At 41.0% G+C, this 13,499-nt stretch overlaps 1 protein-coding gene across 1 annotated transcript in view; it reads right to left on the bottom strand.

The window, feature by feature from the left end:
- DNAH5 (dynein axonemal heavy chain 5) overlaps positions 1 to 13,499 on the bottom strand; it is a 297,281-nt gene that overhangs the window by 75,695 nt on the left and 208,087 nt on the right. Inside the window, exons 53-55 of the mRNA XM_055308486.1 lie at positions 9,632 to 9,762; positions 5,927 to 6,080; positions 4,492 to 4,759 (exon numbers count right to left, since the gene is read on the bottom strand). Coding sequence (XP_055164461.1) covers positions 4,492 to 4,759; positions 5,927 to 6,080; positions 9,632 to 9,762 — 553 coding nt within the window. The remainder of the gene's footprint in view (positions 1 to 4,491; positions 4,760 to 5,926; positions 6,081 to 9,631; positions 9,763 to 13,499) is intronic.

The raw sequence follows: 13,499 nt of genomic DNA, 5'->3' as shown, positions 1-13,499 counted from the left end.
AAAAAACAATGGGGAGTATCCTCTGATTCTATATACTGTAAATCCCTGGACATCCCCTGGAACTTTCCAGTGCTGCTTGGTAAATAAGTTGCTTTTTCCCTGTCCTTCTACCTGGTGTTCTGGGGGAGGGGCCTGCTGTGCTGATTCTCAGGTGTGTGCACCTGCGGAGTTGCCCAGCCCCCTGCCATGTGCACAGCTCAGTGGGAGCTGTTTATCCTGTGAGGCCCCTGCTCAGTCCCAGGTACAAGGTGACACCAGGAGGAACAGCAACAGTGGTGGCGCCCAGCTCTGCAGCCCTGGATTCAGCTCCCGCAGTTAACTACCGCAGCTCCCAGTCCGCAGGGTCCTGGATGCTCCGGGGGCGAAGGTGCTGATCTGCACAGCTCGGGGCCGCCCGGCGGCAGGAGCGTCCTTGCTGTCCTGGGCCCTCCCGGCCTCTGCCTGTCCCGGTGGGTGCGCCAGATCCTGGGGTGTGTCCCCTGGCGCCCAGTGCTCCCGGCCTGTGCCGCTGGAATTGCACTCCCGGCCGCGCAGCTCCCTCCACCCCAGCCGCCCCCGAGCTGCTCCCGGGGCCCCGCTGGGTGCTCCCTGCAGCCCTTTAGGGAGCTCGGCTATGGGGTGTGGCGCACTCTCCCGGGGCGCAGGTGTCTGTTAGTGTCCCAGGGAGCCCGAGGGCATCCCCGCCCTCCTGGGATCCTGCCCGAGCTCCCTGGGAGCGCCTTTCCCTCCAGGAAGGTTGGTGCAGCTCCTGCTCCTCCGGGACGGGGCTCTCCTGTCCTGGGGACACTCGCCCCGGCCTCAGCCCGGCTCCTCGCGGGGCCCCTCCCCCTTGGAGGCCTTTTGTTTCTTTATTTCTTTTTCCCCGTCTTCCTACCTTGATAGAAGCGCGAACTCTTCTCACTGTAGCATTCCAGCTGGTCTCTCTTTAAATCTCAGGCCGAATTCGTAGATTTTCAGGATGATTTGAAGGTTATCTAGCTAATTTGGTGGGGACAGGTGACTTGGGGACCCTACTCTTCCGCCATCTTGCCCCGCCTCTCCCATGTCTCATATCTTACAATTATTTTATCCACTACTGTAACTAGCACAGTAAACACCAGACCAGACTGGAGACATAACCACAGAAGATTACAGATTATCAAAGGGCTAAGAACATCTCAATGCCCAGGTGTGTGATATAAATTAAAGTATATGTGCTATAGATACAGGAGGTCTATGATAGAGGCGGCAGTAAAATAAATATTCCTAAGTGAACAAGGAAAGAATGAAGGGTGTGCTGAGTTCTGATTAAGCTTTGGAATTTAGATAAAGGAGACAGCCAAAAATATTCTTGATCTGAGAGGGCCAATGTGTGGAGGAGAATGATGAGTAAAGCATATTTAGGGGTGCCTGGGTGGCTCAGTTAAGTGTCCAGCTCTTGATTTCAGTGTAGGTCATGATCTCAGGGTTGTGAGGTCGTGCCCCATGTCGGCTCCACACTGGATGTGGAACCTGCTTAAGGTTCTCTTTCTCTGCCCCTCTTCACCATGTTCTATCTCTCTTTTTTTTAAAAAAAAAAAAGTGCATGTTCAGAAAACAAACAAAAAAGGTATATCTGAGGGGGAAAAGAGAGGAAAGGTTTGTGTTGGGTTAGAGAAGACTGCAAGTAAGTCATGGCTGTACTATAGAAGAATCATGAATTTTGACAGACTGATTCATTCAATATTGTAACCATTCGACACTGGTAACTGCCAAGATCATGCATGAAAGACAGGTGTCCTTAACTTCATGGATTTTTAGTCTAGCAGAACAAATCAGCATTAGTTAAATAAACACACAACTAAGTTTATAAACTGTGGTTAGTTCCAGGCAGGAAGAGCACAGTGCTATGAAGTGGTAACATGGGAACAGGTTCCGTGGGGAAACAGAAGGATGGGAAATGGGATAGTTCCCCTGAGGCAGGGATGTTTGACTGAGCCAGCATTGTCCAAACAAAGGGAGGAGGGTGCTGGTAGGACGGAGAAGAAGGGTGTCTCATGGGAAGAAGCAGCAGCCTGTTCAAGGAACAAGAACAGAGAAGGAAGAAAAAGTGATCTCAGGGGGAGCTGGGGAGGTGGGCAAGGCCACTCTTCCCAGCCTAGAAGGCTAAGCTAGAGACTCTTGATTTTTCCTAAGAGCAAGGGGAAGTCATAGAAGGTGCTAAGTAGAAAGCAGTGTAGTTGGGTTTGTGTTTTTATCATTCTTCTGTCAGCAATGTGAGATAGATGGCAGATGGCTGACACAAGAGAAGTCATTTGAAAGCTATTTGGGTTTTCCAGGTGAGCAACAATGACAACTTGGCCTAGGATATCTATGAGAGGGAAAGCACTGGAGACAGTCGCCCAATATTTAAAAGATAAAGTCAACAAGACATGGTGATCAAGCAGACTTGAGAGCTGAAGGAGGGCCCAGATACTCAAAATAAAGCTCTTTGATCATGTAGTTTAGTGGGTGATGGTGGAACTTCCTGGGGGTAGGACCAGAGGGAGGCAGTTCAATGTCAGACACTTGCAGTAGCAGTCTGTGAAACCCCCATGAGAATATAGCAAGCAGGCAGCCAGCCGAGTGCACAGACTTCAAGCCAAAGGACATATTAGACTAGAGAGAAAAGCTGATGGGGTGTATCACCCAGGAGATGGAGGATGAGCCTGCTGGGGAAAAGGATCAGAGTGAAGGAAGGAGCCTGCCTTGCCATGGCACTATGCCCGGCTTCATAAAGAGCATGGAGCTCAATAAATACATTCTCAATAAACAAACAAGAAAATGCATCCCTGAAAGTCAGGACAGTTGCTAGGAAACAAGGGCACAGAAATGCAAGTTTCCCTGACCTCCATGGAATCCTGGCTTGGGTTGATACAATGAGACTTAAAAGAGGAGGAGGCCCTGTGAGAAATTAACTAAGGAAAGATCAATACAGCCTTTGTCCTGTAATAGAAGAGATGATTGAAATAGATACCTAGCAGCAAGGGTTCTGTATTTAAATTAAATCATCTTAATTACAGTATAATACAATGTTTGTCACCTGAAATTGTTATTTTACTGTTCATAATAATACCTTAGATGATACTCCACAAAATACTTCCATGTTAATTATCATATTTCATAGTTAACTTTAATATACCTCTTAAATTCTGTCATTTGTGTTCTCATTTATACCCTACTTCAAGGAATTTTAAGGTTTGACCATTAGTTGTATTCACATTTTGATAGGACTTAAAATTTTAAATCACTGATCTTTTCTCAAACCTTCAAAGACAAAAGAGAAAACTGTACATGTGTACTTCAAGTCTGTTAAAATAGTCTGTGTTGAAAAGCCACAGATTGGAAAACCATTATTGTCAACAGCAGTATGGAGAGAACAGTGGTTAAGAATATATACATATACATAATAAACCTGGGTTCTAGCCCCGGTATTGATCCTAATGGCTTCTTACACCTCTGACTATTCCCTCAGCTTCATTGTCCCCAGTGTCTCCATCTATAAAGGGTTTATAGGTTGTTCTAGGCTAATCAGTTGTTTTTCACAATGGATATTGCAAGACTGGAGACCCAGAGATGGGCATGGCACAGATGTGGGCTGAGAGGGCAGCTCCAGAACGCTTCCTCACCTTCACTTGTCGCTGTTTTATCTATTAGAGCCACCTGCAAGGTTTTACAGAGAAATGGGACTCTTCTTAATTATTATTAAAACATTATCAGACAAAAAGTTTGAAAACCACTGCCCTGAACCAGGGTGCCGCCCCCACCGAGGGTCTGATTACAACTGGTAAGGAGTGACACCTAAAGATCCCTACCATTTAAAAGATCCACAGATAATTTCTCACCAAAAGCTGAAAAAACAAAAACTAAACTATGTCTAACATCTCTTCTACTACTCCTGTGTTCAATTTCATTTAGAGTGGGAGAGGCATTCATGTTTCTGGAGGATGGAAGCAGCAAGGACCCAAGTCACAGAACACTCTCACTAACCCTTTTCAAAGACAAGAACCATCAGAGGATTGCTAGATAAGGTTTCCTTCTTTGATTTCCAGCACTGCAGCCACAATAACAAAATGTCCAAGAGACATCTGGCTTTAACTACTCTGAGGTTAACCAAGCCACTTTGAAAAGAACACAAATGCTATCAAAGCAATTAAAACCTCACTGGCTTCCTGGGACATCTTGGAACATGTCTGGATATCCAACTGAGACAAAGCCTTCAAACATCCCGGAAAAAAATAGAATCACTGGAAATTAATCCAAGGGAGTACAAGATTGAAGACAATTGTCTAATAACCACACTGGGAAAAATTAGCTACCTAATGTGAAAGAACACCATCATCTTGCAAAAAATCCTCAAATACTGGACAAAGTGACTTTTGGCTCAATCCAGTACAGAGATAGTAAATAGTACAGAATGTAAATAAACACACAGACATCCATACACACACACTGTTAGCCAAAAACTCTGACAAAAATTTTCACCACACTAACCAGCAACCAAGGCATCCTTAGGCCATCGGCTGAACCAGTCAATAGTGCATCCTGAAAGAAGGGCAGGAAACTTCAAAGCTTGATTTCGAAATTTCTCCCCCACAGGTGAAAAGCAGAGTACAATGTGAAGGTTCTGTCGGACTCGACTCATGAAGTAGTCATGCAGGTTCTCATTGGTAGGAGGGTGCCTGGGGTATTCTTTTTTCATGACTGATATGAGGTCACTGTTAATTTCATCAATTTCATCACGAGCAAATAGGTTGGAGACCTTCAAAAAAAGTGCAGATATTCAAATTCAGTACAGGCATATGAAAACAGATCAAAATATATAACTCAATAGATGATATTTTTCCTCCGTTTGTGTTCTCAAACTCACCTTTAGAAAATTAACCAGTCTTCATGACACAAACAAATGGAAAGATATTCCATGCTTATAGATTGAGAGAACCAATATTGTTAAAATGTCCATTTTAACATTCCTAAAGCTACGTTTGGATTCAATGCAATCCCTATCAAAACACCACAGTATTTTTCACAGAACTAGAACAAATAATCCTAAAATTTGTATGGAACCACAAAAGATCCAGAATAACCAAAGCAACCTTGAAAAAGAAGAACAAAGCTGGACACATCACAATCTCACATTTCAAGATATACTACAGAGCTATAACAATCAAAACAGTATGGTACTGACACAAAAACAGACCTACAGATCAATGGAACAGAATAGAGAGCACAGAAATAAACCCACACTCACATGTTCAATTAATCTATGACAAAGGAATCAAGAATATATAAATGGGGAAAAGACCATTTCTTCAGTAAATGATGCTGAAAAAACTGGACAGCTACATACAAAAGAATGAAAGTGAACTGCTATCTCATACCATACACAAAAATAAACTAAAAGTGGATTAATATCTAAATGTAAGACTTGAAGCCATAAAACTCCTAGAAGAAAACATAGGCAGTAATTTCTCTAACATCGGCCATAGAAACATTTTTTTCTAGATGTGTCTTCTCAGGCAAGGTATTTTTCTAGATATCTCTTCTCAGGCAAGGGAAACAAAAGCCAAAATACTATTGGAACTACAAAAAAAATAAAAAGTTTTTGCACATCCTTTTGAAAAAAATTAACCAAAGTCCTCAAGATAAAATACCCCGTATTTTAAATACACAAATAATATACACATGATCCTATTATTAACTGCAAAGCCATAGCCTTCTAAGGGGTAAATGGACATACTGAAAATCCAATCAGCTCAGTTTGATTCTCTAAAACCCAATTTTTCTATTGCTTTATCTAGCAATTCTTCCTACTAATCTCCTAACCCCCCATAATAGCACTAGCTCAAAAAATCTAATGTAAGGAAATAGCTCTAAAGTTGGAGGGAATCTGAAGAATCAAAATGCATGAAGATAAATGAGCTCCTACCTCACCCGATGATAAAACATTGTTCATATATTCCAAAAATGACTCATCCTTAATCTCATTGTCTGTAAAGATGAAAGTGATTCCTTTGCCTTGCTGCCCTGCTGTTCTATACAAAATCTTCAAGTCTTCCACCAGATTTGATGTATTGTAGGATCTAAAGAAATATTATCATTGTGTCATTAGCTAAACTATTTTGATGGGGAGGAAAGATCCTTGTAACAGTGCTTTATGCCATTTGGTTAATTAAAAGAAATACTGATGCCGTTTCATCAGATTAGAATTTTATTGTATGTAATGTTACTAGTTCATTATATTTCTTTACAAAAATGAAATTTATTTTTTAAAAATTTCTTTCACTTTCTTATAGCTATTCCTTTGAGAGTAATAGAGGTACATCTTGGTAAAATTTTCGGTACTTCACTACTCACGAAAGTTAAGAAATGTTTTCTTTATTGAGGTATAACTGACATATAACATTATCTTAATTTCAGGTGCACAACATAATATTCCTATACTTGTATATATTGCAAAATGATCACCAAAATAAGTCTAGTTAACATCTAGTCAAGTGACATTACATTTACCAGCAAATATGAAACTGATTTTTAAGCTCCACATTTTATTAACTATTATAACTAATTTTTTGACACACAAAACAAAAATCTGGAGGGAAAAGTCAACCTGGAACCAAAATACCATTTTTACCACAACTAAATGTCATCTGAATGCATAGGTTTCCTTTTGAAAATATTTGTTGGTAATGCTAATACAAAAGTCAAATTGGAATGTTTACCATGCACCCACCTGCAATTGGTATTTTAGAAGATACCTCATAGGTTAATCTAACTTAAAACACTTCGAGCCCTAATTATATAGAGTGAGGAAGATGTCCTATTGCAAATGGTGCCCTCTTCCAAGAGCACCTGGCTGGCTTGGTCAGAAGAGCTATGACACTAGATCTCCAGGTTGTAAGTAGAAGCCCCATGTTGAGTGTAGGGGTTATTTAAAACTAAAATCTTCTAAAAAATAAAATAAAATAAATCTTAAAAAAAAAACCACAAATGATGCCCTCTCATCCCCCAACACAATTATTTTCATTGCATCCTTGCATTACAAGTAGGAGTTTTCTGAGCAATTGGTATGCTATAGAACAGTTGGAAACATGAAATATCCCACTTTAAATCTTCTTTCACTATCAAAAGCAATCTTTAGTGGAAGTCAGTCTACAGTCATGAAATATTAGGCCCCAGTACAGTAGCCTATCACCACCAAAAGTAAAAATAAAGATATTCCAATCCTGGAGATTCAGACTTACTAAATTATTATTTGAATTTTATGTCATTAAATAAACTCAGAGTTCAGAGCACAAGAGCCATAGGCCTTCTAATTTTTTTTAAGCTACTAAATATTTAACTTCTATACTCTGTGCTTTTTGATCATCATCCTAGAACCAGAAATCCTACCACCATGTATCAATATTCTAAGAAAATGTCTAGAGAAGTATGATCTGAGAGATTAGAAAAGAATTTCAAAGATGCTGTCTCCCATTAGAGAGAAAGGGACAGAGACAGAGACAGAGAGACAGAGAAAGGAAGTGACCTCACCTCATCTACTCCTGGCTTGGGAAAACTTTCAGCCCAGTCCCCTGGATCAAGGGCCCATTGCCTCAAATAATGGCCTGAGCCCCTTTAACAAATGGCCATGCCTCCCAAATGTGCAGCTCTTGCTTCTTGATTCTTGGCCACAAAGTAAGATGGCCTTTGAAGGTGTGAGAAGGCAAAGGCCTTGGCCCTCATATGCATCCGTAATGGAGCATTCCCACTATGACATGCAGACAAACTAATCTATCCCAGAGACAGGGGCTGCAAGATATTTCTCCTGAGGCGGTGTACTACAGTGAAAGTCAAGCCACACCAGACACCAGAAACACTGCGGTCAATTCCTTGGTAGATCTGAGACTTCAGACAAGTGATAGCTTCTGAGTCTTAGCTATAAGATGCCTTGCTAACCCATAAGACCCCTTTGAAGACCAAACTAGCCTACACATGGAAAAGCACTTTGGAAACCGTAAGGCTTCTTAGAAATATTAGGAACAAAAATATGAGAGTCCAGTCTCTTTCCCATATACATTATCTTTTGCCTAACTCTGCTTCCCTCCACAAACTAGAAGAACCATAGACAAGTCATTAGAATTGTTTCTTCCTGTCCTAGTACTCGAAAAACAAACAGCAACCTTTTGGATTTACTCTTCAAGCAGAAGCCTAAAATTCAGACCAAACAAAGTATGACAACAACTTGAATACCTGAATCTTAAACCCAGCATGAATAATTTTCAATTCTTCTCCTACCAGGTATCTATGGACCTGCATCAGGAACAGAGGGAGGGATGCTTTGCCCTACTGAACCAAGGCAAAGCTCTAGAGCAAAGCCCAACAGGCATCCTGCTCCCACACCTACAAGTTAACCTTTAAAATTTTTCAGCCTGACTAAACTTCCTAAACTGGCCTCTTGCCTCTCAATTTGGTTAATCCTGAAATTCAGTTCAGCCTCACTGAATCACCCCTTCTTATCTCTTCGCACTGACTCTTTGCTTTCTCGTTCCACCCTCACTACACACATATGACCAAGGACAACTGTCCCGGGGTTCCCTACCTTGGTGAGTGTATACATCAGTTGGCTAGCATCCCAAGCCAGAGCTAGGATAGACCACGTCCAAAAGTTCAACTTGCCAGTGATCCTGAGTCTGTCCTTTTTTCTCCATTCGTTTTCTGTACATACAAACCCACAGGCCTTCCCTAGTGGTAACTCAACAATGGTGTCCTGCTCTAGGATAAAGTCCAAATTCCATGTCACACCTTCAAAGGCCTCCATTTCTATTCGTTCTATTCCTTTCCCACTTGCTATCTTACACTGCACATCCAGCCATATTTAACTTCTTCTAGGGCCTCAATGTGACTTCATATGTGCTGACACTTTTGGCTGGAACATCCTTCACCTCGCCTCTTCTCTGAGACAATTCCTATTTGTACTCAGGTCTCAGTTTAAACATCTTTTCCTCCAGGAAGTCTTTTTGGATCATCTCCCAAACTAGGTTGGGAGTTCTGCCCTCATGTTACAACAGGAGCTGGTCTTCATTTATTTCTTTTCCAGGAGACAGCACATATGTGTGACCCCTTCCTGAATGAATTGCTCAGCTGTCTGACCCCGCCCCCGACTATGGGAAGCTCTTTGATGACACGAGCCAAGTTCCCTTTGCTCATCATGTACTTTCCAGTACCTAGCCAGTGCCTGAATATAGTTGGTGTTCAATAAATATTTCTAAGTGAATGAATGAGCAAATCAATATAAATTTTCCATCTACTTTCTAGTTTATTAACATTCTTGAAATCTGAATTAACATTTACTAGGGATAAATTTCTTCTGAAATATACCAAGAGGAATACACATAATACATAGTGTATAACATAAAAACAGGGAGGCAGCTATTCACTACAATAAGAGGCTGAAGTACTTCAAAAGCAAATTATTAATGTGAAAATTTCATGATCTATAATAAAGGTTGAAAGGGGACGATGATAAGTCAACATTTAGGAAGGAAAATGATTGATTCTTTATGTATAGAAAAATGCATTCATAAGTTCAAGTGGCCTCTGAAAACCCACTATCAAAATCCACTTTAGGTTAATTAAAGCAAAAGCTTATTACCTTGTCAGAGTGATCTGGAAGGAGGTATAGCCAGCAATGAACGAAGCTAACCTTGTCAGGCTCTGCTTTCCTGATCCACCCACTCCAACCAGGAGGGCATTTCCCCGGGGCGTGCCAATGACACGTGAGATCTAGAATGTGGAATGGAAAAGGCACATATTGGTGTTCAATGTGTAAATATTCCATTTTTTCCTGTTTATGCACCATAAGCATTTCGAAAGATGTAAGTGTCTCAGGATCAAAATGGACAGATATACTGGCTGGATGAAGGAGGGCATTTCTGAAAGACTGTTGTTTGCTGTTGGGAGATGCCTTTGGGAAATTAGAGACCAGTACCAAGAAGCCAGACCAAGCCACCCCTGTGGCCTGCTCTGGGTTTTAAAAGAGAGAAATAGGGATGCCTGGGTGGCTCAGTGGTGAAGCCTCTGCCTTTGGCTCAGGGTGTGATCCCAGTCCTGGGATCGAGTCTCACATCAGGTTCCCTGCAGGGAGCCTGCGTCTCCCTCTGTCTATGTCTCTGCCTCTCTATCTCTCTGTTTCTTATGAATAAATAAATAAAATATTTTTAAAAATAAAGGGGATTTGAAGGTTTTCTTTTAGGTTCCCAACCTAATGCAGTGGGACCGGAAAGAGACCGCAATTTCAAGACAGAACACATAGTTGATTAGAATATCCTCTCCCCATTTGAAAAATGACAGAGTTTTTTGGTTGGTTTTGTTTGTTTGTTTGTTTTTATGACAGAGCTGAAATCGAAGAGAAGACACTTCCCAAAATGTGGCACAGATGATGGAATTTTTAAAAAGAAGAGAAGGAGGAGGAGGAACAAAACAAGCATAAATGCCCTCCTGTTATTTGGCACAGAGTGAGACCTAAGGAATCTACCAAGAAGCGATTATGGGTGGGCCAGTCAGTAGCCCCAGACTATTTCAAGTCCCCCTTGTGGTAGAAGTCCATGTTTCTTTAGCTTTATTGTTACTGAGAACTGCTTATACCACCCAGCTTCCAACCCCCACCTAGAGGGGATTCAGTGTAGAATTCTCCTTGATGTTTTCTCCTCCGTACGTGATAATGATTTCTCTTTCCCTCCTAAACTGCAGTTTGAGCCTGGGGAATTGCTGTGATACTCACTTTTCTGTAGACTAATGACAGAGAGTGAGACAGGGCTGAGAAGGTCACTTCTCTGTGGCTGGTGGAAGCTTCCTGGGGTAACCCAGGCTCTGTAGTCTGCCAGTGTGTCAGTAAACATCCTTTCTCAGGATTACCTCCTCTGGCAGGGGCTATTCCCCTGTTGGGACTATTCTTTTTTTTCTTCTTATCAAGATATAATAAAGTGTTAGGACTACTCTTAGCTTCTAGATTATTCTCCCCAATTTAGTGTGAGCCTGGGAAATAAAGACCATTTTCTTCTCTCTGTTGTGGATCTGAGAACCTGTGGAATAGGTGAGTGATGCACCCATATTTCCAAGCTCCTGCTCATCCTGCCTATGTGATCTCCAACGTTGTTGTAGGCAGGGAAGGAACAGTCCTGGCAAGAATTTTTTTGCCAATGTCTATTCATATTATTTCCCTTGTATTCCTTCAAGAGGCACAGATAAGACAGGTAAGAAGCTACCAACCACACTAGAATCTTCTTTATCTTTCCTTGGATAATGTTTTTCAAAATATATAGCTTTTGTCATAACCACTTCCTTTCATTGGTATTGGTGAATATATTAAGGATTTAAATAATTGTTGTTAATTAATTAGGTATTGGTACCTTCACCCTACATCTTTTTCTTAAATTAGAAATTTTCCATTTCTATTATTAAAATTAAATTTTTAATTAAAATTAAAATATTAAATTAAAATTTAAATTTTATTTAAATTATTAAAATTTTCCATTCACAGTTTCTAGCACATGGTAAATGCTTAAACCATATACAACAAATGAGCATGAACAAGCAAGTAGGCAGGTTTAAAGGGGGCTCAAAAACTCCTAAGTAATCACAAACAAATGAAATGAGAAAACACAGTCAAGAGACTTTCAAAACGGGACTATTCTATACAGATTGTGAGATGGAAACATTCATTTTTCAATTCCTTTAGCAAATATTTTAAAAATTAATAATGCTATTAATTATGCTCACATGCCAGGTGAGCATGCCAGTAGAGGAGAGACACCTATTAACAGAAATGTGGTGATGCACATTCCATGATCAATGTGGAAACATGTAAGAACAGTTGCAAAGGAAACAGTGTTGCTGGGTAGAGGCAAGTCTTAGGTGTGGAGCTGGAGTGTGATCTTGATCTTGAAAGATAACTAGAAGTCTCTCAAACAAAGAAGGGGGCATACCAGGAAGCACTGAGTTACATTTTAGGAAGAAGAAATGGGATGAACAACATCCAATAATCAACAAAAGGCTTGAGGTATCCCTACAGACGTGGGAACTTCAGTGCTATGTACAGAAATATCAGGTGATGAGGCAGCAAAGGGTTGTTTAGGGCCACACTAGAGACTTGGTTAAATTCCAAACCTATTTATCAAGTATCTCAAGTGTGCCTATTCTCTATCCATGAATACTAAGGTGAATAATCTGTGTGCCCACACTCACAGAGCTTATTGCCCAGTAGGGAAGACAAACGCACACAATGATAACTTCCACACGACATAGCACCGCTGGGAAGGCATATTGGTGAAGTGCTCTGGAAGCAGGGTGGGTTTCATCATGGGTAGCTGATTTTTCTGGATTATGTGCTAAACAGAGCACAAGCCACAGGCTAGAGTGCTAGCAGGGGCTAGACCACCAAAAACCACACACCATGGTTTGAATCTTTACCAAGGAGGCAAAAGAGCTATCCCAGAGATACTCTCTGTTTTGAAAGACAATCATCATTTTAATGAAGAAAGAAACCAAGAAATATGTCTGGTCTCACATCACATCCCATTTTGCTGCAGTTTTCATCTTAATTCTGTCTCTTGCTTCTGTCATGTCTTATAACTAGATTACATATTTCAAGGATAGTATCTCACACAGTTTGGATGTACCGTCCACAGGGAACAGGAGAGTAGAAGAGACAGTCCGTATAAGAGGCCATGAGGAATGCAGTATGTTAGCTCAAAAACTCCAGTCATGAATTCCTCAGCCAGTTTTGGAGCAGACACAAGAGGCTGAGAGGGAAATTGAGGGAAAACAGTCAAAGACCCTATGCTGAGTCATGCCTCAAATGTCATGTCCCCACATGGTGAAGAAATGGTCATCACTCCTCTGTACATGAACATGGAAGCAAGAGAGTTCTAGAGAACTTCCTCAAACTCAAACATAAGACTAATATAAATAGTCTCATCTTCAGTCTGAACCATTATGAAATCCTAGGCCAATCAAATTCTGTCTCCAAAAGACATTACTTGTAAAGTTGCCTTTGGTATTATTTTCTTCTCTTTCTTCTTCCTTTTAATCATGAAATATGAGAGAATCCCTATCATTATTTCTATTTGGAAGAACATTTGTGCTCACAATTCAGTACAGATGTCTCTGGGAATCCAGAATGCCCAAGCTCTATGCCCTCCTGCAGGGAAGACTCGTGACCACAACAGCCTCTCTGTCTTCCTCCCTCTCCCTGACATATTCCAGCCTTCCCCAGCCTTTTCTACTTTCAGAGGGAAGGTCGAATAGATGACCTCTAAATTCAGTAAGTATGAGAGGTGACAATTTGTAATTAGGAGATTTTTTCTCAAGGTTAAACCTAAGTAATGGAAGACAGCCTCAAGCTGTCCTCTTTCTAACTAAAAGTAAGTAGTCTGGAAAAGTAATTGACATCAATGGAGTGAGAACATCAACAACAGATTTTAAAATGGCATTATCTTCCTCCACAGATAAATTACGTCACA

This window comes from Nyctereutes procyonoides, unplaced genomic scaffold (assembly GCF_905146905.1).
Source record: "Nyctereutes procyonoides isolate TBG_1078 unplaced genomic scaffold, NYPRO_anot_genome, whole genome shotgun sequence".
Lineage (NCBI taxonomy): Eukaryota > Metazoa > Chordata > Mammalia > Carnivora > Canidae > Nyctereutes > Nyctereutes procyonoides.
This window is presented reverse-complemented; position numbering and strand designations above follow the sequence as displayed.